General features: G+C 32.1%; 1 protein-coding gene and 2 long non-coding RNA genes across 3 annotated transcripts; 2 read left to right on the forward strand and 1 right to left on the reverse strand.

Moving 5' to 3' along the window:
- Nucleotides 1–1,542: 1,542 nt before the first annotated feature.
- Nucleotides 1,543–4,484, forward strand: LOC107861594. Its single transcript, XR_001671828.2, has 3 exons — nt 1,543–1,714; nt 3,852–3,978; nt 4,248–4,484. It is a non-coding gene; the product is annotated as an uncharacterized LOC107861594 (long non-coding RNA).
- Nucleotides 4,485–7,029: 2,545 nt separating this feature from the next.
- Nucleotides 7,030–12,684, reverse strand: LOC124897271. The gene is made up of 2 exons (XM_047410224.1): nt 11,854–12,684; nt 7,030–7,537 (listed from the first exon to the last, which is right to left on the reverse strand). The coding sequence occupies exons 1-2, from the start codon at nt 12,349–12,351 to the stop codon at nt 7,496–7,498; spliced, it is 540 nt and encodes a 179-aa protein (XP_047266180.1). The 5' UTR covers nt 12,352–12,684; the 3' UTR covers nt 7,030–7,495.
- Nucleotides 12,685–14,417: 1,733 nt separating this feature from the next.
- Nucleotides 14,418–15,349, forward strand: LOC124897272. The gene is made up of 2 exons (XR_007054008.1): nt 14,418–14,772; nt 14,976–15,349. It is a non-coding gene; the product is annotated as an uncharacterized LOC124897272 (long non-coding RNA).
- Nucleotides 15,350–27,864: the final 12,515 nt, after the last annotated feature.

Below are 27,864 nucleotides of genomic sequence, written 5' to 3' on the forward strand. Positions count from 1 at the left end.
GTGTGTGTGTGTGAAGTAGCTGAAGCAGATATGTTATAAATGTCTATTGTACTTTTTTAATTCAATATTATTATTTTTAAATATATAAATGACTTATAATAATTAATTAGGTATGATATCGTAAAATCACGATTGAAGTAGCTGAAGAAGGCATATCATAAATATTTATTTTATTTATTTTTAATTATATATTATTAGGGCCAGTTTGGGTCGCTAGTGTAGGGAAGTACTTGGTGGGGGTTTTATTCCTGTTATGATTCCTTGTTCCGTGTTTCATGTTTTATTACGAATCTGTGTGCTTTCCTCTACTTTCCTCTGTTTTATATTACTTATGGGTGCCTTATTTATGTTATGTAATCTGCTTCTGTGCTTTACTATGTGTTCGTGTGGTATCTCGTGCCTTGAGCCGGGGGTCTATCGGAAACAGCCTTTCTACTTCACCAGAGGTAGAGGTATGGTCTGCGTACATCTTACCCCCCCAGACCCCACTAGGTGGGAATACACTGGGTTTGTTGTTGTTGTTGTTGTTGTATATATTATTAATTTTCTAATACATAAATGACTCATAATAATTAATTAGAGATGATATAGTAAAATCACGGTTGAAGCAACTGAAGCAGACATGTCATAATATCTCTTTTATTTTTTTAATACATAAATAATTTATAATATTTAATTAAGGGTGATATAATAAAATCACGATTGAAGCAGTCGAAGCAGACATGTCGTCCACAAGCTGCCTGCTTCAGCAACTTCATTCACATTAATATTATTAGTTTTAATACATAAATAACTTATAATAATTAATTAGGGGTGATTTTACTTGATTAGGGGTGATATAGTAAAATCATAATTAAAACAACTGAAGCAGACATGTCGTCCACAAGCTGCCTGCATTCACACTTATATCTTAGTAATAGAATTGTCCACATTATTAAATATAGTTTTTTTCAAATTAATTATCAATTTACAAAATAAAGATAAAATTCATTAATTTTTCCTCATTTCAATTCTTACATTCGGATCGTAGGTCGTAGATAAGGTGGGATTCTTAATCTTAAATGGAACGAACATAAGTCCCATGCGCATCATTCATAACAAAACCATGTCCACTCTTCACCATCTCTCTCTTTAGAGTCTTAAGTTCTTTTTTTTTTTTTTTTTTTTAACAAAGGAGAGCTTTTATTCATTATTTATAATATGCATCATAGTTGAATAAAGCTACTCATTATTTATAATATGCATCATAGTTGGATAAAGTAGTAGCTTGTACAAGCTCAACTGAATTACACAAGGGCCTAGTACTATTACTGCAATTAAATTTTAAAAGGAAGAATTACATATATACACCAATCAACTTTATCTGATTACAAAAAATTCTAAATTGACAAATTAATTACACAAATTTCAAATTAATTATAAAAATCTCCTTTGTTGGAAATTTCTCTCTCCTACGTATTATACATGTGAAAGAAGGTTTTATTTCAAACAAAAAGGCTAAAGAAAGAAAAAAATTTGCCACTTTATACCATAAATTAAGGAAAAGGAAATAACTTTAGTTCATTTGGCAGCTTTTGCCTTGTTCTTTCACTCTCTAATGCTCTTTCTTCTTTCACTCTCTACTTCTCCCATTACTCATATGAATTGTACTCCATTTTTGAAAACATCTTTTACGGGAAAATTGAAGGAAATTCAACCTAGTGGTTATCAAATTGTAAGTTATCAAAATTTAATTATGTTTAATATTTTAGTTCATTAATTTTTTTTATTTTTTCTATGAAGTTCAACTTTACCAATTAAGATGTTTCTATTTTTTCTTCATTTGCATGTTCAAATTTCACCATTCTTCAATCCTATTCAAGTTTGGTATTTCGTTTTTTTTAATTTTTTTACTATATAGTACAAGTTAGATCTTTGATTTGCATATAGTAAGTTATCAAGATTTAATTGTGTTTAATATTCTAGTTTATTAATTTTTTTAATTTTTTTCTGTCAAGTTCAACTTTACCAATTAAGGGGGTTTCCATTTATTCTTCATTTACATGTTCAAATTTCATTATTCTTCAATCCTATTCAAGTTTAGTAGTTCTTTTTTTTTGGGTTTTTTTTTTCATATAGTACAAGTTAGATCTTTGATTTTTTTGTTACAAAAAAAAACGTCAGATCATACATGCGAACCAATTTATCATTTCTTTAATGTTGTTCGTGTTCTTCATGTTTTCCAAATGTCGTTGAAGAAGACCATTCAAATAGTGGTGGTTTGATTCAAAAATAAGAAGAAATAAGTGTGGTCTTTGTTTGTCTTAAAACAACTTTTCCAAAAAGGTCACATCTTGTTGAAATTGAAAAATAGGATCAAGGCTTTGTGAACCAAGAATATGATATCATACATGTAAAAGAATTTATGATACATGTGAATCAATGTATAATTATGATGTCATACATGAGAACCAATTTATCATACATGTGAACGAATATTATACATTGGAATGTTTACTGGAACGACACACTTTCATTATACAATGATTTGAATGTATAACAACATATTATACATTCGCAAGTTTACTGGATTGGCAAAGTTTCAGTATACATAGGCTTTAATGTATGCTAACATGTTGAGATGTACTTTTAGTAGAGTGTAATATGAATTGTTAGATGTATAGGTTACCCTCATAAATGTGCAACTCTATAGCGGTTAGTGTTGATTTTATTATACGTCAATGCAATTTATTCGTAAATGAATAAGTTACCCGCAATCATGTCTAACAACTTTTATTAATTTTGACCAGTGCTACCATACATTTGACCTACTGTCATACATCTGAACCAACATATCATACATCTGAACCTCCTGTCATACATCTGAACCTACTATCATACATCTGAACTAACATATCATACATCTAAACCTACAGTCATACATCTGAACCAACATATCAAAAGTGAGGTATTTGTTTGTCTTAAAATATATTCCAAGACATATGAAAGAAAGAAAGAAGGAAGAAAGTAAGGATTTTAAAAGTCTTGTTACCCAAAAGGTGGACAAAGTCTTTTCAAGAGAGGCAACAACCTTTCCAAAAAGGTGAAAGAAAGTCACATCTTATTGAAATTGAAAAAGAGGATCCAAGGCTTGTTATTTCCCTCCTAAAGCTGATTTTCATCATTTCAAATTAAAAATAAGGCTAAACACATATATAGGCCTCTTAACTATTTCACTTTTTCTGTATAGGCACCTCAATTAAGATAGGTACCTGTTGAACCCTTTACTTCTTCACAAAATGTATCAATTGAGCACAATTGCTAATGTGATGCTGATGTGGCGTGGCATGTGTAATACACTCTTCATTAGGAGAGTGAGAAGCCATTATTTATTGTAATTTCCTTTTTTTAATTTTTTTTTTCATATCAGCAACAATATGATTTTCCATTACATTGAATGCCTTTTTTAATTTCCATTAAAATTACATTGTAATTTTTCCAATTCAAAATTAAAAAATTTAAAAATTACATTTAATTTCAAGATTAAAAAAATTATATTGAACACCTTTTTTATTTTTTTTTTCAATTTCCTTTTTCCAACACTGCAACAATATGATTTTTCGACGGTTAATTGTGTTGAAATGGGTGCAACACCACCAACAGTGCAACATCAACACCACCGAAAAAATTCTTGATGCCATCGCTTAATTCTCAAATGAAAGAGATTTTTTCTTAATTGTTGGGTGTTGTTTTGGTAGAAAGTGGAGGAGTAAAAGTGAATTTTAATGGTGGAAGAATAGAGGAAGAAGAAGACAAAAAAAATAAAGTTTTCTTTTTAAATCTTGCTAAGAAGACATAGTTGACTGATCCAGGTGAATGTAGTGCTGTGAGCATTCAGAAATTGAAGGAATGACTTCTTTGCTTTACTATGGGTAGAAACGTACATCCCTCATGAACTGGGAGCAGGCAAGTTTAAGCAGGTTCTGACGTGCTGATTTGGTGAGTGAACAGTCTTTTGGTTGTAGAGCTTTTGGTGGACAATTTTATGAGCCACCTTTCGATTGGATTCTTATTGTTTGGCTTTTCCTTTGATGATGTACACATGCTCTTCGGTGAAAGAGATCTTTGATGTCAAAATTTAGTGACCTATGTCAGATGCAATATTACAGAACAAGAAAGTCTCTTATGCTTTGACTAAAAAAAAATTGTTATTATTACTTGTTGTAAATGAGTGTGTGTTGAATTGGTACTCTTTTTCTTGTTGTTAGGTGTTGTTTTGGTGGAAAAATGAAGAATTGAAAGTGTGGTTTAATGGTGGAAGAGTAGGAGGAAGAAGAAGGAGGTAAAGAAATAAAACTATTTTTCTTTATGGAGAAAGAAGTATTTGGAACGGAAGAAGAAGATACTATTTTTTATTTTTTTTTACTTGTTGTGCTAAAAAATGGAGAACCATTTTTTTTAACTTGTCTGCTAAAAATGGAGAAAGTAGCATTTGAAAAGGAAGAGAGGGGGGGGGGGGGGGGGGGGGTTTGGGGGGGGGGGGGGGGGGGGGGGGTATTAATGATTTAAAAAAAAAATTTAGATTTAATTATATTAGAAAATTATTTTTTAATTTTTGTAAGTGAAAATGCCACGTGTCGTCTAATTTGTCATTCTGCCACATCATTGGCGTGTGTAGTACACGCATTTTATATTTTTGCCACATCAACAAATTGTGCTCAATTGAAACCATTTGTGAAGGAGTAAAGGGTTCAATAGGTAGATTGCTTAATTGAGGTACCTATGCGGGAAAAGTGAAATAGTTTAGCGGCCTGTATATGTATTCCGTCTAAAAATAATATGATGTCATACATGTGAACCGATTTATCATACATGTGAACCAACGTATAATATGCCGTCATACATGCAGAATTTACCATTATCAGCTATCCAACTGTAATCATGTCATGTATAATAACATGTAACATAAGTTATTATTAGAAACATCATATCAACAACACATATTCTGTGTTTTCATTATGAGTTGATTAAATTTTTATTACATCTATCACTGAAATTTATTATACATTAATGCAATCTATTTATACATGTATAACTTACCATCATACATGACTATAAGTTGTTTAATGTTTGTATGATTTGGTTTTTTAATGTATAAATGAACCTCATACAATGTGCAACTGTTAGCTAATTATGATATAAATTGTTACATGTATAAAAAACTATCATACATTTGTATGTGTTGTTTAATAATGGTTATGAATGATTTTTAGGTGTATAAGTTACCCTCATACATGTTGAGATGTACTTTTAGTAAAGTCTAAGATGAATTGTTAGATGTATAAGTTACCCTCATACATGTGCAACTCTAGAGCGGTTAGGATTGATTTTATTATACATTAATGCAATTTGTTTGTAAATGAATAAGTTACCCTCATACACATCTTACAACTTTTATTAATTTTGGCATGTGCTACCATACATCTGAACCTACTGTTATACATCTGAACCAACATATCATACATCTGAACCTACTTTCATACAACTGAACCAACATATCAAAAGTGTGGTCTTTGTTTGTCTAAAAATATATTCCAAGACTTATAAAAGAAAGAAAGAAGAAAATAAGGATTTGAAAAGTCTTGTTACCCAAAATGTGCATTAACATCAAGAAAGTAAAGTTGGAATTGTTTAACAAGAACCACAAAATGAAGAATTAGTTTTTTCCATGCCGACTATTTTAAAAACAATGCTACTCTAAAGTAACAATTTCACTTGTATCAATTACATCTAGAACAATATTCCTAGGCCGAGGCGGATCGCCTTTATCACTTGTGTACCCTTGTTTTGCCTTTTCGACTCCGTCATACCATAGTAATGAAGAATATCGTGCATGTTGACTTGCGACATCAAACCCACGTGAATGAAGTTGGTGCCTTCCACTTAATATTTCTGCGTAGACAAAGACAAAAACCCCATAGTCCCTGATTTCAAAAATATAAAATAAAATACTAATCAGTACATTACTTATAACATTGTTATACATGAAAAAAACTGTAATTTACTCACAAACTATCAAACGCTTGTTGTGGGATGTTTTGAACATACTCAACATCAAATGGGATTTCATTAACAAGATGTATAATACGCTGGTATAGATGTATGAATGTAGGTTCAGATGTATGATATGTTGGTTCAGATGTATGACAGTAGGTTCAGATGTATGATATGTTGGTTCAGATGTATGACAGTAGGTTCATATACATGGTAGCACATGTCAAAATTAATAAAAGTTGTTAGACATGTATAAGGGAACTTATTTATGTACAAACAAATTGCATTAATGTATAATAAAATCAACCCTAACCGCTATAGAGTTGCACATGTATGAGGGAAACTTATACATCTAACATTTCATATTAGACTCTACTAAAAGTACATATCAACATGTATGAGGGTAACTTATACGGCAAAATTTTATTTAGAACCATAATTAAACTTAATATCATCTTTATTAGTCGAATAAGAATTTGAATAAGAACTAACAACTTTAGAACAAAATATACAAAGATCAGACTTTTAATAAATGGAAAAAAAATTATATTATCGAACTATCACACTGAAATGGATTTACAATAGCAATTAATTTCATAAAAAACAAACATGCAACCAAAAATCGAACCAGATTGTGATTTGATAAAGTTGAAAAAAATTTGAAAATTAATGGAAAAAAAGTACATAAGTCCAACAAATGTTTGATAACTTAAAAATTGGTAACCTCTAAGTATACGATTGCTTGAAATTGAGCGTGGAAAAATGTTCTTCATATGTTCTCATATGAAAAAGAGAGATAAATTGAATGGGAAGGTGGATACAAGAGATTTATTAATTTTTTCTTTTCGGATCTACAATCCCCACTTCATGGCGATTGGAGAAGAATTTCCTTCAAGCATATACTTAACTTCAATTTTTTTGGTAGCACTGAAAACTTAGGTTCAACAAATTTGTTGTTTTTACTTTTTGGATCTTGAAAGATTGATTGCAAAATCTGACAAAAAAAAAATGGGGCTTAACATACACTTTGAAATTCAAATACAAGTTCATACAAATATCCAACACAAAAAAAAAACTAAAGGTAGCTAATTAGGTGCGTGACTTTAAAAACACTAAACAACCTAATCATTTCAGTTTCCTTAATTTAAGGAATTTGTGTTTCCTCATACATTCGACACATGTATAATAAATGGCCAAATGTATTAGTATTTTTGTTGAAATTAGGGAAAGAGAAAACCAATGGGGATTTTGTATAATTACTTTCTTTAGCTAGGATTTTTTTGTGGTTTTCCCATTTTAAAAAGGGCACAACAGGCCCATCATACACAGGTTCATCAGTGTTTGCTTTGATCAGAGAGTAAACAAAATCCAGTGGTTCCATCCATGCTACAAAACAGGTACTGCTTGTTAACTTCTGCCCTTGCTTCGCAAGCTTGTCAGCTACACTGTTATGTATCTAGGCTCATGCAGTAGCCTCGGGGTCCCCAAGTTGAGGAGAAGATCCCTGCACGATAGTAGTAAATTGTTATTAGTTTGTACAAATAAACCCAAAGAGTTAATTACCTCAAGTGAGTCCATAGCAATTTCCAGATGGGAGACCTGTATATTCTGAGCAACCTCAAACTCAAAGAATAAATACAGACAAAAATCATTTTGATTTGCTTTTTTCTGAAAATATTTTATGGCCTAGACGTCGTAGAGAATTGAGAATTCAAAGTTTTTTTAATTCTATGAGAAGGCCAAATAGGAGGCCAGTTAATTCAGCTTCAAAGGGGGAAGGACGGTGATTTTTGCACTATAACCCTTTACCCATGTTCCAAGTGGGTCTCAAAATACTCCTCCCGCACCAGCAGTCTTTGTTAAGTAATTGTGGGAACCATCAAAGTTTAGTTTGAGACCCTTTTCAGGTGGTTTCCAGGTTGTTTTAGGTTCCGAAGTAACCTTAGGATGATTTGTGGTCAAGAATAAATATTCCGCAGCCCGAGTAAAAGGAGTTGAGACATCAATGTTAATTTTGGACTCGTTATAAAGGTTATGATTTCGGGTGAGCCAAACATACCACATGTAGAAAGGGAAAGCATCTTTCTAGATTATTAACTTGTTAAGCGGAGGAATTAGGAGATTTCTGCACTTTCATAACCAATCATTCCCATTGTATATCGCAATATTTTGGAAAGCAGGTGGAAGGCACAGTTGGCTCCAAAATATTTGCACAGTGGGACATTGGAAAAAGATATGCTGTAATGTTTCAGGAGCATTACAAATTGCACAGTTAGAATCATTAATTATAGAAAGGCGATGGAGATAGACTTTTGTCGGAAGTCGACCATGGTTGCTTAGCCAAAGGAAAAATTTAATTTTGTTAGGACATCTAAGCTTCCAAATCCAACGGGACTCGGGGGATCAAGTGTTTGGTTGCACAATTTTTTCCTGGAGGAGACGGGCATAGGCGCTCTTTGTAGTAAATATGCCATTTGGTGTTAGAGACCATAACCGTAAGTCTCTCATACGAGAAGACGAAGGAATGGGGATGGATTTGATAAGGAGTTCAGTTTCTAAGGAAAGAGCGTAAGTCATATTATCAGTATTCTATTTCCCATCATTGCAAAGGACCATGAAGGAGCTGTGATAGGGGTTTGTTGTGGTGGATCCAGTTATCAGCCCAGAGGGAGATATTAGTACCATTACCTAAAGTCCATCGCATGTTCTCTGCACAGATACTCCAACCAGTCATAAGGTTTTTCCAAATGAAGCTAGGCTTTTTAATATGCTTAGAAGTGTCCAGCAGTCCGTACCCACGAGTATATTTGTGGATAAGGACGGATGCCCATAGGGAGTTGGGATTTTTTAATAGTCGCCAAACAAGACGAGCTAAGAGGGCCTCATTTTTAACACTACTCTTCTGGATGGCTAGACCACCTTGGTCTTTAGGGAGACACAAGGTGTCCCACTTAATAAGGTGTAATTTCTTGCGAGTAGTTGTTGTGCCCTAAATAAAGTTACGTTGGAAGCGATCAATTTGTTTGGACACCCCGATTGAAAACATAATGTAGTACATGAGGGGCATAGGTATACTGTTTAGGGATGCTTTAACAAGAGTTGTTCGGCCAGCTAAAGTAAGGAACTTTGTTTTTCATCCCATTAGCTTCTTTTGAAGGTTATCCAGGACAATGCGGAGATCCGCTTTTGAGGGATTTTTATTGAGAACTGGAAAACTAAGTATTTTCCAAAGTCGTTGCTTTTTCTAATGTTGAAGAAAGAGGACAACAACTTTTGGGTGCTGTTAGGGCAATTATTAGAGAAGAGAATTTTGGATTTCTGAAGATTAATACTTTGCCCCGACCAATTACAGAAGTTCGATAAGGTCGTCATCAAAGATTTGTGACTATTCCCACTAACATTAGACATACAGACTAGATCATCGGCGAAAAAGAGGTGGGACAGGGCTGGGCCACCTTGGGAGATTTGAATGGGGATCCAGTTCTTTTTAAAGATAGCTTCATTGATATTGTGAGAAAGAACTTCCATGCATAAAATAAAAATATACAGTGAAATAGGGTCCCTTTACAGAATACCTCTAGATGGGCTGAAGAATTTCGCTCTTTGACCATTTATGAGGACAACAGCAGTACTAGAACAAATACAGTGCATGATAAGATTAACTAGAGTGGAAGAAAAGTTAAAGTAGAGGAGGGTATTGCAGATGAACGACCATTCCAGCTTATCGAAAGCCTTTTTGAGATCTATTTTCATTAAAAAAGAGCTAGCTTTCCCTTTAGTTTTCCTAAGATAGTTAACAATTTCTTGGACAATGATGGCATTATCGCCAACTAGTCAATTCTTAAGAAAGCTGGATTGACAAGGCCCGATTAAATCACACATTAAAGGTCGTAGTATCCTAGCTATGAGTTTGGTAATGATTTTGTAGGAGGTATTGCAAAGGCTGATAGGTCGAAAATTTTTTAGAGTGGTTGCATTGTTACATTTTGGAATCTAACAGATATGTGTTTGGTTAATTTCTTCCAAAATCTTTCCAGTTTGGAAATCTATCCGGCAAAGAGTAGTAACAGATGGTCCCACAATACTTCAATATTTCTGGTAGAAGAAGGGGTGTAGGCCGTCAGGGCCAGGGGCTTTGTAGGGGTGGAAGGAGAAGACAGTGTCTCGTACTTCTTTTTCAGTCGGGAGATCCACCAGCCTTAATTTATCTAATTCAGTAATCATATTAGCACTAAGGGCAGGGATGATCGCAATAGTCTTACTATGAATAGTTTGGAATAAATTATTGAAAAAGCAGTAAGAATGAACCATGATACTCTCTTGGTCATTGATCCAATTGTTATTCTCGTCCTGATGGGAGAGAATTCTATTTCTCTTTCGTCTGAGCAGAATGGATGTATGAAAAATTTTTGTGTTCGCATCCCCCTCTTGGAGCCAATTAATTCTTGATTTAAGCTTCCAAAACTCTTCTTCAATTTTTAGGATATGGTTGAAGTCTCCAATAAGTTCATGTTCAAGATTAGTAAGGAAGGCACTATTTGGATAATTGGGTGAGTTTTGGATCCCTTGCAGTCTTTTTAAAATAATATTCTTTTTATGAAAGATATTACCAAAAGTTTTCTTATTCCACTTGGCGACATCATCCTGAAACTGATTTATAGCAGTAGGCAAGTATGGGTGGTGGTCCCAAGCATTTTTTACTAGAGACGGAAAGTCAGAATGGGAGGACCAAATAGTTTCAAACCTAAAGATGTTAGACTTAGCCCTAGGTTCTTTTTTATACAGTTGGAGGAGAAGGGGGCAGTGGTCAGAGTGGGTCCGAGGCAAGTGAATGACATGGTCATCTGGGTGACTTATTATCCACTCATTATTGGCAAAGAAGCGGTCTAATCTTTCACAAATGAGAGCATTTTTTTGGTTAAAATGTTTATTTAACCAAGTGAATTTACTTCCACGAAAATCCATGTCAATGAAATCACAATAATTAATTGTGTCCCAGAAGTTCCTCATACGAGATTGATTATGGGGGTTACCACCTTGTTTTCAGAGCAAAGCAGAAGTTCATTAAAGTCTTCTCCAATGAGCCACTTACCTTTGTAGTTGTCTTTGATAGTTTTCAAATTTTGCCAAAGGATTTTACGCTTACACCTGTAAGTACTAGCATAAACACAACTAAACAATCAAGAAGTGTTTTTAGAGATTATCTTTATCATGGCATGAATTTCCTGGCCAGTAGTTTAAATTTGATCAAGTTCCAGAAGGGCATCATCCCACAGAATGGCCAGACCACCAGAATTGCCTATTGTTGGGACATCAATCATTCTTGTCAAAGGGAAATAATCAAGTAAAACTTGATGATCCTGCATTTTGGTTTCAAGCAAGGCTACCATAGGTGGCTTATGCCAATCTAGCAAGGACCTAAAATTTTGCCTAAAGTCTGGCCCATTCCCCCCTCTACAGTTCCATATGATGATGTTTATGGATCTGCGCAGGTGGGGTGAGTTTATCATGAGAATGTCCGTTGGAGGTTCCAAAGTCAGTTCTGGGTCCGGATTCCTCATTGTCGGGTTCATTATGAGTACATAATTCCCTATCTGTGGGTTGAAAGGACGCTGAATATCTATGGAGCTTTTCAAGAGATTCGGAGGACAGATAAGTATGAATTTCTTGTCATATTTCTCGTTGTATATCATCACTTTTTAACTCTTTTAGAACCATTATTTCTGTTCGAGTTTCTCGCATTTCCTCGAGAGCTTCTTCTATTTCCTGAGTAGTTATACGTATTGTTCTTAGATGAATTGAGTTTAAAATATTGGGTACCTTTTTGATGAAATGTTCCCGCTTACTTGCCAATGGTGGTAGAGTGGGTCGATATCCTTGAAGTTGGGCATTAATGGCGGTATCGACATGGATGGACCCTCCCATCTGGTATGGCTGTTGCATTGGCCCCACAGTCAGCGTCTCCCAGATTGGGACATTGAAGAAGGGTAATGTTAGAAGCTGGTAGTGCATTGGTGGTTGGAGAACCGTTGATATCCATAGATGCTGATTGTATGTTTCCATTGCTCTCCTCATCACATCCGCCGCGAAGATGGCTAGGACTGTCGGGTCTTGAAGGAGAAGCATCATCTCCCCGTGACCCGTTTGAACCTGGAGTGCAATGGACTGCTCTTGAAGGCACCTTTCCATCCAAGAGTTGGGGTTGGGGTTCTGTGGGATTTGTGGAGTGGAGTAAACTGGCATCTTTCCAGCAGGTAGGCCCATTACCGATACTAGTTGAATGGGAGGTAGCATCGTTTGAGTACGGATAGTGTTCATGTTGTAGAAGAACTAGGGGTTGGAGTTTTGAGTGTTTGATCGTTGAGAAGTCAGAGGTCTCCTTCACTATAAACTCCAGCTTTGTGTTGTAGCTAGTAAGATTATCTAATAACATACAAACACATACATGTACATTGTAAAATAGAGTTTTATATTCTATTGTAGTGTACTATTTAATAAAACAGAGCTTTAATATATAAAATTAAAATTAGCTAAGGTAGCTAGAATAAAAAACAACTAAAAATTATCTTCCCACGCTTTAATAATCTTGTATTTAAAGTTTTCACTTTCCAAGCTTCAATCTTTATTTTTGCTTTTCCTAGTGAGATGAAAAATTGAAAAGAATTTTTTTTTTTTTAATGTTTGCTCTCTATGAAAAATAGTAGAAGCTGCAGCTGCCTTTCAATGAAGAATAAAAGAAGCAGTAGTTGATGTACTACGGTCTACGTATTGTGAAAGTTGAAGTAGAAAAAGTGAGGTAGAATTAACTTATCTAAAAATTACACAAATACACAACTTATGTTTTCAATATTACAAAAAATCCTAACTCCTTAAACATATTACAAAAATCCCAACATATACATAGAATGCTATGTATATGTCGACTATGTTATGTATATTAATAGGGAGAGTAAAATAATTTAAAAAGTGGGAGAGAGTATAATTATTTTCAAAAGGGTTGGTATTTATGTTATTTATATAACTTACTTAGTAGTAATAGTAGGTGGAGTTGGGCTTGGGTTTGGGGCTTTGGGCAATTGGGCTAAAATATTTGTTGGGCTAGACATAAATTAAAATTGGCACTCACTGGCCATTTTGAAAAGGAAAATTTACATAAAGTAGCATACTTAAGTATTAAATTACAAAAAATAGCAACACGTTTATTAAATTCCATTTTGTAGCATATGTATTTGTATGTATTTATATTTTTGTAGCAACATTTTGCAAAAATACAAAATACATATCTATCATAAGGACAATAAAAATCATATTTATTTGTATTTTTGTAGCGACAGTTTGTAAAAATACAAAATACAACTTGCTATATTATGTAATTATGAAACTGTTGCTATGAAATCCATAATTAAGGGGATAAGTATGTTATTTCTGAATTTTGTCCTTTTGAAAACAAATGGCTAGCATATGGTAAGTTTTCCACATGGTGTCCAGTCGGCCAAAATAATACCCCGTAAGCCAAAATAATACCCCGTAATAGCCATTGGGCTATTTTGACCTTTTCCTGCATATACAGTCTTTATACCAAATTGATACAACGCTTATACCATATTGATACACTTTTTCGAAGGAGACGGAACCTATGCATGCATATACAATCCCTGTACCAAATTGATACAACGTTATACCAAATTGGTACAACGTTTAATGTCATTTAATAGCCTTTGGGCTACTTTGGCACTTTCCTACATATACAGTTTTTATACCAAATTGATGCAATGTTATACCAAACTGATGCACTTTTTCAAAAGTGACGAAACCTATGCATGCATACACAATCCCTATACTAAATTGATACAACAGTTATACCATATTGATATACTTTTTCAAAAGAGAGGGAACTCACACATACATATACAGTCCTTATATAAAATTGATATAACGTTTATACCATTTTGATACAATTCTTTGAAAAAAAAATAGTAGTGAAATAAAAAAATAGAAAAGTTTAATTCACTTTTTCATAAGAAAATGGACAACATTTTTAAAAAATGAAACAATAAAAAAAAATTAAAAAATAGAGAAGGAGACGAAGCCTACATTAAAATGGCTAAAGTAGGAATTACTTTAGTGGCTAATTATAGGTAATTAGTTTTGGGTGGCTATTATTGTAGAATTATTTTAGAATGAAGTGCTATTTTTGTCCTTTCCCCATTAAAATTTAGTTTAAGATTAAATTTAATAAAATATTATATTTTATTTATAAATTATATGTAAATAATTATAATATATATATATATATATATATATAAAATTTATCGATTCGGTTTGGTTATTTTCACGATTTTTTTTTAAGTAAAATCATAACCAAACCAAATAGCATCGGTTTTTTAAAATTTAAAATCAAACCTAACTAAACCAAATCAAACCGGTTTGGTTTTTAACCAAGCCCATGAACACCCCTATCAGAGGCGGACCCACGTGGTGCCTCGAGGGTGCACGTGCACCCGATAACTTTTTAAAAAAATTATATATATATGTATATATATCCTACTAAAGTGTTAATATATTTAATTGTGCACCCTCAATAATAAAACTTGTATGGGTACACTGGTTTGAAACTCAAATGCTGACGTTCTTCTGGCCCGACGTCGCGCGTTCAATTTCTGATGGAGTCGCTACAATTTATAAAGTAGTAGTACCCAAACAAAGAGAAAGGAGCAATTTTCCATCTGATGCTAATAGGTACACATTTCTTCCTTTCATTTTTTTTTATTTTTAATTCAAGTTTGTGTAATGTTAATTGCTTTTAATATGTTGCTTGAAAGTTAGTGTATAAAATTTATTTATGTCTTCTTTCTTGCTTCTATTTAAGTTCATGGGATTTGATTAAAAATAAATGAATAATTATTTTTACTTATATTCTTGATGAATTTTTTATTTTGTAGGAATTTGTTATTGATTCTTGTGAATTGAAATGGATAGATAGTATTCTCCTCAACCAAGTTCTAGTTTTAAGGATAATTCTCATCGCGTTACTTGTGAAGTTAACGTTGATTTTACCAGTCGTTACTGCAACTGTAGAGAGACTTTTTCATCCATGAAGCATATCAAGAATGAATTGCATAGTACTATTGGTGATGCATTTTTAAGTGATTGTTTAGTTTGTTATATTGAGAAGGATATATTTGTAAATATAAGCAACGATGTAATCATTGACCGTTTTCAGAATATGAAAACGTGTCGATGTCTAGTATGAAAGGATGATCTACTTTTGTTATATTAGTACTATAGTAATATCATTTGATGATTTTGAAGTTTATACTTTGCCCATTTTTTTTAATAATTTTTAAGTTTAAAAGATTCATATGTCAAATTGTGTAGTTAATGTTGACCAAAAAAAGAAAAAAATTGTGTAGTTGATAATCGATATGACTATGTTAAAGATAATGATGCACCCCCTATCTTCAAATCCTGAGTTCGCCTCTGAGCCCTATGACTATATCTATCTATAATCTATAACCCATGAACACACAAGGAACAACACGAGCCTATATAGCTTGTGTTGATGAATGATGATGGTCAAGAATTTTATGACAACGACTTTCAGTTACGTTGTTGTGTTGATAAGTTGTTCAGAGTAGCAAGTGATCGATCTCCTTATGGCTATTCTCATGGGGTTATTGCATGCAAGTTTAATTTGTTGATTTATTGCAAAAATTGCTAGTATTTCATTTCATGGGACACTTAATTTTGTGATTCTGGTTTTAGTGGTCAATTAAGCCAAATGATCTACATCATCAAAATTTTTCTCTTTTTGGTTCTGTTTATTTGTTTATTTCATGCATGTTTATTTGTGACAAACTCCACATATATAGTTTGTCTTCCCTTTTCATGTATGTCTTCCTTTTCTTTTGGTGGTCTAAATATTAGGGACTCATTATCTACTAAGTACTACTTTTTTATGTTGCCTCTATTTGTGATTCGACATGTTTTCACCTACTCATGTGGAAAGTGATACATAATAAGGTAAAACGAGATGGATTCAGTCAACCCAAATTCCTCCAACTCGATCAATATCCACACGATATCGTGATCGCTTAGATTTGATTTATTTTATCATAAAAGAAAGTTAGTTTCATGGGTTCATTGATTAGTACACCTCCGATGCTGGTAAGGTCGATAATAAAATACATATTATTTTTAATACGTCAAATTAAATACTGCATAAAAATGATTTCAGCATTACAAAGTGGTATTCAACACTATTCTTATGCACCCTACCAAATAACCTATTTAATTTTATTCTAATATTCCGTTGTCTCTCAAAATGTTATTAAAGTTCATAAACTTATACATTCTCTAACTCTGAGTGTGGAACTAAAAGGAACAATCCGGTTTTTATGTAACAAAATAGACAATTCGCTAAAAAATGGCCAAACTACAATTAACACCATTAGCATCTTTTGGCAAACGTTCGGTGCATGAAAAAAAATATATATAAACATGGTTTGCCCAAAACGAGCAAACCACATTTTCATAATTTTTTTAAAAATAATTTGCTCATTTGTGGGCGAACTATTTTTATTTGGACGAACTATGATTTTTTCATTGAGAAATTCGACTGATAATTGATTAAACATCACATTGCTAATATTCCTGAGAGATTCTTATTTATGCAAACGTTTTGTCACTAAATTTTTGGAGGTGATACAGTTTTTTCACTAATAAATGTATTGTTGTTTACTTCATTTTATCTCATTATTCACAAGCAACATTCATTATTTACGGAACACTTTCTTGTTACACAAATAGTTGTTCATTATAAAATGAAGTGAACAACAACATATTTATTAGTGATGAAAAAATTATACCACTTCTAAAAAGTTGAAGTGACAAAACATTTACATAAATAAAAATCTTCCAGAAATATTAACAATATAATGTTTAATCAATTATCAGGGACAAACTATTAGTAAAAAAATTATGAAAATGTGGTTTGCCCCTTTTTGGACAAACGCTATTAATATTTTTTTTCCTGCACCAAACAATTGTCGAATGATGTTAATGGTGTTAGCATAGTTCGCCCATTTTTGACGAACTATCCGTTTTGTTACTTAAAAAGAAAAAAAAGAATCATCCGTTTTGGTTTCTAAACTTAAAAAACTGTCTCATTTAGCTCCGAACTTCTCAAACTCTTCACGTTACATGGACATTTGCCTTTCGCCAGTAAGGATCAATTTCTACTTGTGTGTTGTGCCTTTTAGAGGAAATTCACCTAATCTTTTTAACGCAACGTATTGATAGTTTTACCAAACATAGCACTAACTGTTCCCCAAAGTTAATAGGTTGAAAAAAATAACAAAAAAAAAAAAAAAAGATACACAACTGGATTAGGATCATTTCATATTTTAGTACATAGCTAAACAGAATTTAGAGCGAAAAAAAAAAAAATGATATACGAGTAGGGTTGTCTCTATAGCTAATACCAAATTGTAGAGAAAGACTAAACAATAATGTTTTCCCTCTTATGATTCAATTGATACATTTGGGACTTGACAAAATTATTGGCCTAGTGAGTTTTCCTTGGTTCAATATGATTATCATATCGATAACTAAGGAACTCTTCTCTATTAACAAACATGATTGAAGTAAATTGAATTCGAAATATAATAAAGAACTTATATGCTCAAGATGAAAATCTTTGATTTTTCTCTTTCTTTAACAAGATATTCCCGCTTCAGTAAGAACTAAGACCTCCAAGGTGGATATATATATACATATAAACATGCTAATAAGAACAAATTTTGTTGCCGATTCAACAAGACTAGCAAAAAATTGGACTTCTACATTTCAGCGAACTACACAATTATATGATGAACTTGCACACACGAAAGAAAGAAGGTTACTACAAATTAATATTTTTCCCAAATTATGTACCATGCTAAAATTTTGAACAAAAGGAAACAATGAAATGTTTAAAGCAATGTTAAAGAGTTTTATTAAGAGTTGAAATATGTTTAAAGTACATGTCAAAGTGCTTTATTAAGTGTTTAAAGTTGCCCGTGAATACATAATTTTGAATTAAATTACTCAAATCTTTATAATAATAAATAATATGTTTACAATAACATTGTAAACGCATGGCTAACGTATTATTAACTTGAATCAATCCTTAATGCAATAAATAATAACATTACTAGCTTCCAACAATGTCAAGAAACCAAAAACTCAAACCAAACCTTGAATATTTATCTTATATGCAACAAGGCCTCTCAATAAAATTAGTGGTCTAAACCAAATTTTAACTTATATATGTAAACATAGGTTCAAAAATACTACTATAATAATTTAGAATTGTCTTATTTGTTCTTACGTAGTATTTGTTTTGGTATAGTATTTTTAAAATAAATATAACCTTTAACTTCACATATTAATATAATTATTAATAAAAGTAAGGACTAATTTTAGTCAATAAGATATTAGTTATTTGTTTGCAATGCATTAACTTGGATGTTGTTGTTAAAATTTTGTTTATTAATATAAAGTTTGGATTGTTTAGTTCAAAGTTCTAAAATATTTCTTGAAAAAATGAAATAGTTTTTTCTAAATTTTTTTAAAATAATTTTTTAAAATGTATTTCATAATATTCATTATTATTTAAAGTGAAGTTGAAATCATATAGTTTACTATTAAAATTTTTGAGATCTCAAAATTTTAGGGGTCTAAAGCAAAGACTTTACTAGCTTTCCCCTTGAGTCACCCCTTATATGCAATTCCTAGTAACTCGGGGGTTTGGGCCACAAGTGACAAAAGAGTTTTAAAATGAGGTGTAGGTGACACAAGTCTTAATAACTGAGTAGAGGTGACAATTACTTCATTATGGTTTAAGAAAGTTTGAAAAATTTTAAAATAACCCACAAGTTTTTAAAATTTACACTTTGATTCAAATGTTAGTTAATATATAACGGGGAACGAAGAAAAAGAGGCATTTTTTCTCTCTCCTCATCCGTTGTTATTTTCTCTCTCTTCGCGATATTTGTTGTTGATTGTTACTGCTGCTTTGTTCATCATCTTCTGATTCATTATCATCATCTTATACTTCATTATCAACTTCATATTCTTCTTGTTGACCATTGTTGTTGTTGTTACCCCAACTGCTGCTCTTTGATCAAATTCTTATGTCAAATTTTATTTCGTAAATCACTTTCAACTTTGAAATTTACTTGAGAGGAGACTTTGGTAAGTCAGATTATGCTTTTTAGTTGAATCTGGGTAACTGCTAGTGTGTTATTTTTTCAACAATAGTTTGAACGCGAACATGAATGCAATACAAGAGCAATCTGTTTAAACAGATCCATTATCTGCGGCACCAGATAAATATTCTGTTGTAACAGTAGACTCATGTAAGATTCATGTTTAAGGGTTCTAGGTGCCCGTAATATGATTATGAATCGAATAGATGAGTATTCTGTTGCACCAGATTAGTAATCTGTTTCAACAGATAAATAATCTGTTTCATCAGATTACTAATATGTTTCGAACAACAAAATACAGCTCCTGTCACACACAAAATCTAACAGATAACTCATATGTCCTTGCTATTGATACTAGAATCAAATTATTCCTTAATTGTAGACATGTCATTCATTAAGAAATAGAAATAAACAGCACGAAAATTAAATAAGAAATAAAAAGTCAAGTGCATCAAACATAATTTTTTATAAAATAAACAAAAAAAAAACATAGATAACAGAAAAAAAATGCTTAATTATTATTATCATCATTATTAACATCATTATTATTTGTATGGCCATCCGACCAATCTTCAAAGGGAAGCAGCAGCGCCCTCCGCAGCCTGCGAATCTCCCGCAGCATCCTTACTCTGACGGCGGCTAACTCTCAATGCAGGTCATGAACCTCCTTCTGCAGTTCCCTCATGGTGTCTCGTAAAATAGCGACATCTCACACAGGATCATCCATATTTAAAAAACGCATAAGTTGACAAAACACACACGTAAACACAAAAGTAAAGGAAAAAAAAATTCGAATTTAATGTAATGTAATACAACATATATTTACAAAAAAATCAAGAAAAAAACTTACCAGAGTCAGGAAAAAGCTATCAAGTCCTTGAAAAGAAAGTAGTTAAAGGTGTAACAAGAGCGAGGAATAAATAGTTTTTAGTAGAACGAACGAATGAGTAAGGAGGGACCTATTTATAGAGGATTGAACTTGAATGAGTTAGGCGAAAAATCGCAACTGTTCACCTCCATTTATTAATGACATTCTTGATTACTGTAAAAAGTTATGACTTAATTAAATTAATGAATATTATGATAAGTCATGTTTTTCAACTTTATTATAATTAATAATTAGTTCTTTCTAGGAACCGTTTTTTTTTACACTATTTTGAACAACAGATAATATATTTATTGCATCAGATAAATCATCTGTTACAACAGATATATCATGATTTGCAACAAATAGATAACCTGTTGCATCCGATAATATATCTGTTGCAACATATAATATATATATTTTTAAAAAATATATATTATGTTCATGACATCCAAATTTTCTGACTTTTTAATTATATAGATTAATAAAGAAGATTTAAAGGCACAACTGTTCACCTCCATTTATTAATGACATTCTTGATTAGTGTAAAAGTTATGACTTAATTAAATTAATCAATATTATGATAGGTCATGACTTTTCAGCTTGAAGCTTTGCTTTATAATTATTAAAATAATTAGTTCTTTCCAACAACTGTTTATTTTTTACACTGAGTTGCACAACAGATTATATATCTGTTGCATCAGATAAATCATCTATTACAATAGATATATCATCCGTTGCAACAAATAGTTCAACTGTTGCATCAGATAATATATCTGTTGCAACATATAATATATATATTTTTTAAAAAAATATATTATCTTCATGACATTCAAATTTTCTGACTTTTTAATTATATAAATTAATAAAGTAGATTTACAAGCACAACTGTTCACCTCCATTTATTAATGACATTCTTGATTACTGTAAAAAGTTATGACTTAATTAAATTAATCAATATTATGATAGGTCATGACTTTTCAGCTTGAAGCTTAGCTTTATAATTATTGAAATAATTAGTTCTTTCCAGCAACCGTTTATTTTTTACACTGAGTTGTACAACAGATTATATATCTGTTGCATCAGATAAATCATCCATTACAATAGATATATCATCCGTTGCAACAAATAGTTCAACTGTTGCATCAGATAATATATCTGTTGCAACATATGATATATATATCTTTTAAAAAAAAATTATCTTCATGACAGTCAAATTTTCTGACTTTTTAATTATATAAATTAATAAAGAAGATTTAAAAACAAGAATATTTCTGGTGAATTTTTTACGGTTTAAATTGTGTTTATCATTTATTTCCTTATTCTTTTCTGTGAAAAGAAATGACTTAATTAAATCAAGCTGGTGGTGACTTAATCTTTCCGTTTCTTTAATAACCATTTTTATTAATTGAGTTATGGCAACAGATTGTATATCTGTTGCATCAGATAGCCCATCTGTTTCAACATATATACCATCTGTTGCTATAAATCGACCATCTATTTAAAGAGTTTTTTTATTTCTTCTAACTGATTCATTAGTCGTAACAGATGAGGAATTTGATGCATCAGAAGTGTTTTTTGTTTTTGTTTGTCTGTTGAATGTGTTTAGACAAAAGTCACAGTCACGACTATTCATTAACTTTTTTCTTAAAAATCATATCATCATATATATATATCTTAATTAAATTAATCCAATGTTGTGACTTTTTTAAAATTAGATAATCTTTTTTTACGATTATAATATCATTTAGTTTCTTATTATTTATTAACGAACCATTTTTAGGAGAATTTCTCATCATGACCGCATCCCTAACTCCAACCGCCAACATGTTTTGAATAGGAAATAAATAGAATGATAATTAAATATTCAATAAGAATTAAAAATTTAAAATCGACCAAAACAAATCAAACCAAACCAAACATATACATTGATTTTTTTGAATCCCTTATAGGTAGATCGGATATAAAAAAGGGAAATATATACGCTAAAAGAAAAAAAAACATAACCTAATTATTATTATTATTATTATTATTATTATTATTATTATTATTATTATTATTGTTATTGTTATTGTTAACCTGATAATTTTCATCCGGCAGCAGCAGGGCCCTCCTCAGCCTTTCTCAGAAGTCGGCCAAATCCCTCTGGAGTTCATCAAACTGCCTTTGAAATTCCTGCAAGGACTCGATATGAACCTTCTTGTACGAATCTGGATCTGAAATATTAGTATTGTAAGTATAGTAGAATGAACGAGAGTGAGTGAGAGTAAGTGAGGAGGCCGAAGGGACCTATTTATAAAATGATTGAGAATTGGAAGGGACTGGACTTAGTCAAACAAAAAGCCACGACTGTTCATATCCCTTAAAAGGAAAAATTACACAAATCCCATATTTAAGACACCATATTACACAATATCGCTTAATGTTTTAAAAAATTACATAAAATCCTGGATTCATATTTACTAGTGATACATATGCTATAAGTATCATTGCTTAACATATGTATCACAATTCAAAATTTTGGGATAAAATGTAATTAGCAAACTATCTGGGATTTAATGCAATATTGCTGAAACTATCCGGGATTTATGTGTTGTGTGTGTTACTTAAATAATACTGGTGACTTTATTAATAAGTAAATTAGAAAAAAAAAATTGATCTAAATACAACATTTTATATTTTTGTTGTATTTTCGAAAGATAAAGATTGGTAATCTCTTGCAAAATATATTCCACCTGTCAGATAACTTACAACATATGGACAATCTGTTGCAACAGATGGATATATCAGTTTTCTTTTCCTTTAGCTGTGGCATCTGTTGCAACTTGTTAGTCATCTGTTTATTCAATTTCATCGAGAGCAATCGATTTTTCTAAACACTTCTTGGCCAAATTCAATTTTTGCTCTTGGATTGCTTCTCTTTTTTTCATTGCATCCTTCAACCAAACTAAATTTTTGTTATTGGATTGAGGGCAAAAATTAAATTTGGAGGTCATCTTGAAGGACGCAAAGAAAAAAATGAAGCAGTCCATGAGCAAAAATTGAGTTTGGCCAAGAAGTGTTTAGAAAAATCTATTGCTTTCGATGAAATTGAATAAACAGATGATTAGCAAGTTGCAACAGACGCCACAGCTGATGGAAAAGCAAACTGATATATACATCTGTTGCAACAGATTGTCCATATGTTGTAAGTTATCTGACAGGTGGAATATATTTTACAACAGATTACTAATCTATTTCTTTCGAAAATACAACAAAAAGATAAAATGTTGTATTTAGATCTATTTTTTTTAATTTACATTTTAATAAAGTCACCAGTTTTATTTAAGTAACACCACACACAATACATAAATCCTGGATAGTTTGCGTCAGATGTGGAGTCTGTTGCGTCAGATATGGAGTCTGATGCAACAGATATGGAGTCTGTTAGAATACATAGCAGCCTTGTTGGTGGTTTGATTTGTTCCATCAGTTGCTCCTTCTGTTGCAACATCAACAACAAAGAAAACAACAACATTTATTCCAACAACATCATCAACTACAAAGAAGCGTACATCCTATGTTCCAACACCATCAACAACAAGGGACGGACCTACATGGAGTCCTCCAGGTGCGCGAGCATAAACTGAACTCGTATCGAACTTTATATATATATATGTGGAAATAAATAAAAAAACGTATATAATCTAATCAGTGAGCACCCATATTAAGAGTTGTTTGGTTAGCCTAGTTGTTGTTTATGGGTGCTTAAGGCTATTTATTTCTTTTGGTCTTGAGTTCAATTCCCACTCAACACATATTTTTTAAATTTTGGTAACCAACTCTTCTCTTCTTATTCACTTTAAACTTTTTATTTTTTTCTCCCTTACTCCTTGTGTTGATTGTTTGGAATCCACTATTTTTAAGCTAAGAAGCACCCACCGTCTAAACCATACTACACCACAAGTTCCAACAATGCCAGCCTCACCAACAACATCAATAACAACATCAACAACAAAGAAACAAACAAAATACATAAAAAAAATGATACTTCCAACAAGGCTTTTAAACTTCTCCCTACAGATGACTTTTTTTCACATCTTATAATAAAAATTCTCAGTATGTTTATTCAACAACTAAAAGTTCCTTCAAATTTTTTAAATAAATATGATATGGGAAAATGGTAATTAAATAAACAAAAAGATGTAAATAAAGTTGCAAGAAGAAGACGAGAATGAAAGAGCAATAGTGAATCATATCATATAATGTCAAAAGGGGGTCAAAACAACAATTTCAGTCGAGGAATATAAGATATGGATATCAATCAGTTTAGATCCGAACGAAAATTTTTGAGAAAGAAGAGAGAAAAAAATTTGTGATAACCCTAAAGAGATTAGAAAGAAAAAAGATGAGAGATTTAGGGCTGAAGGAGAGGAGGGGAGAGATGGGATAATTCTAATTTCTAGATGTACTACCCTTAATATTAAATGACTAAACAAAATGTATTTATTCAAATTTATATTTATAAAGCATAATTAATAAGGCTAATTTGGTAATAAAATAAACCCCTAATTAATATTTTCTTGATGGGAGTGCCAAGTCAATATGAAAAGGAAGAAGTATTAGGGGTTTCAATATTCATTAATTAATATTCACTAATAATTTGATGGGTACGAGGAAGAAAATGGGTGACATTGAAAAGACATGACAAGACTACTCAATGAGATTTTTGAGTTATCCAAGAAACATTTTTTACCACCTTTAGTAGTACTACTACTTTATCTACTCGGACAGTAGCTTGCTTTAAAATTAAAAGAAAATAAAAAGATTTTCAAACTGATATGTCGTCTGTTGCAACAGATTTAGATATCTGTTTGAGAAATTCCAACAGCTCTGTCATCTGTGACAACAGATGGAAATGTCATTTGATAACTAAATCAAAAACGTCATCTGTTATAACATATATCAATATCTGTTTGAAAATTTCCAACACCTCAGTCATCCATCATAACAAATGCAAATGTCTATTTGTTAATTAAATAAGAAATGTCATCTGTTATAACAGATATTGTTATCTATTTGAAATTCTCCAACAACTCAGTTGTTTGTTACAATGGCTTTCATTACAATTGATTTAGGATGAACTAGGGATGAAAGAATGAGCTCCTCATTAACTTAATGTTAAGATTAATAATAGTACGTACATCGATCTAGGTGGAACGAGGGATGAATGAATGAGCTTACAGGGTCAATTACAAATCCAATTGAGTTGTTGCATTTGCATGGTGTTAGTATTGCGTTCATCCTGACCCGAGTTGTCGATCGATCACTCTGAGTTGAAATGTGTTCTCATTAACTTAATGTTAAGATTAATAATAGTGCCTACATTGATATAGGTGGAATTAGGGATGGATGAATGAGCACAAAGGGTCAACTACAACTTCAATTGAGTTTTTTGGCAATTGCATGATGAAACAGTACTGCATTCCTCCCGACAAGAGTCATCGATCGATCACTCTGAGACGAACCGATTCTTACTACTTCTTATGTTCAACTAATACCTTAATTGAATAATCTGGGACTAGGGGTGAGTTCTCATAGGGTCAACTACAACTTCTATTAAGTTTTTTGGCAAATGCATGATGAGATGGGACTGTGTTCCTCCCGACAAGAGTCGTCGATTGATCACTCTGAGCTGAACCGATTCTTACTACCTCATATGTCCAACTAATACCTTAATTGATTAATCTAGAACTAGGGGTGAGTTCTCATAATGTCAACTACAATAGATGACAAGGCCTATTTGATAATTTTCAACATATGGGTAATCTATTGCAATGTATGACTCAATCCATTTGATAATTTACAATAGATATGTAATCTGTTGCAACAGATGACTTAATTTGTTTGATAGTTTACAACAGATATCTAATATTTTGCAACAGATTACATAATCTGTTTGATTTAATCCAACAGAAAAGACATCTGTTGCAACAGGTTGAGCATTTGTTTATATATAATTCAATTGTTTTCATATGTTAGAATAATACATTAATTGAATGTGAGTTCCCATAGGGTCAACTACAACTTCAATTGAGTCTTTTGTCAATTGCATGATGAAACAGTACTGCGTTCCTCCCGACCAGAGTCGGCGATCGATCACTCTATGCCGAACCGATTCTTACTACATCATATGTTATACTAATACCTTAATTGATTAATCTAGGACTAGGGTACTAATACCTTGATTGAATAATCTGTGACTAGGGGTGAGTTCTTATAGGGTAAACTATCGATTAATCTAGGACTAGGGGGTGAGTTCTCATAGGGTCAGCCACAACAGATGGCAGCGCCTATTTGATAATTTACAATATATGGGTAATCTGTTGTGACATATGAAACTCCATTTGATAATTTACAACAGATGGGTAATCTGTCGCAATAGATGACTTAATCTGTTTGATAATTTACATCAGATTCGTAATCTGTTGTTATCTAATCTAATTGATAATTTACAACAGATGAGAAATATGACGCAACATATTGAACATTCGTTTTATACAATTTCAATTGAGTTCATATGTTAGACTCCTAAATTGATTAATCTAGGACTAGGGGTGAGTTTTCACAGGGTCACTTCCTAGAGTACTCGGTCAACTATAACTTCAATTGTTTTTATATGATTTTAAAAATTACGCATATATTTTATGATTTTAAAAATAATTAAGATCATTTCAGACCAAATTAACATTTTTAAACTACTCTTCATTCTTTTCCAAAATACAAATCAACCCATACAAAATGTTTCATCATTTTAAATCTCAAGGTCTGGCTCTTTCTCTCTCATTCTCACTCAATAATACAGTACAGATAACAATTACTCAACAAATTTGCTCAACCCTCCACAACAAATTGCTTTTCTTCTCATTTCCAACCACATAGGTGTTATTTTTTACATCATTCTTGCTTGTATCAGTCGTTTTCTTTGTCTTCATAGGCAACAGAGTTTGAGAAGAGCTCTATATTTGTTTTTTTTCTAAAAAATAAGGGTTTTTAAGTTAATGATGAAAAATAAAACTTTTACTTGTATTATCTTCGAGAATGGGTTTACAATTTTGAGTTTTGATGGTAAAATCGTAGGAAGAACTCGAGAAATCCCTAGTTTCCATCATAGTGTTTCATTGACTGTCGTGGTATAGTTTGATGGTGGTGGTGGTGGTGGTGGTGGTGTTTGTGGTCGTCGTGGTGGCATTGGTTGGTTGTGTTTGTGGTGGTGTCAGTATTCGTGGTGTTTGTTTGTTTGTTAGCATTGGTTGGTGGTGTTTGTGGTGGTGGCTATTGGTGTGTCGGTATCGTGGTGTTTGTAATGTATTTTTTAAAATCTATGCATACATCAACTGTAATGTAATTTTATTTTTCTTTGTCTGTAGGTAAAACATGTCTCCCAAAAGAAAAGAAAGTGAAAGTGGATCAACGTCTGACCACTAGAAAAAAAGGCTACAGTACAGAGGGATTCGGAGGAGCTTCCTGAACAATCTCAGTCAGGGAAAAGTGAAGCTGGGGAGAGATGTGAAAACAACGTTGAGGGAGGTGGACAAGGGTCCGTAGATGGTGATGAAGAAAATAAAAGTGAGAAAGAGGAGGAATTGGAGAGTCAGAAAGAGAAAGAGGACCACATTATACAGCTTTCCTTGGGCTTTCATGGTAAACTTAATCACTAATTTTACTCATCCATTA

Source organism: Capsicum annuum, chromosome 3 (assembly GCF_002878395.1).
Source record: "Capsicum annuum cultivar UCD-10X-F1 chromosome 3, UCD10Xv1.1, whole genome shotgun sequence".
Taxonomy (NCBI): Eukaryota; Viridiplantae; Streptophyta; class Magnoliopsida; order Solanales; family Solanaceae; genus Capsicum; species Capsicum annuum.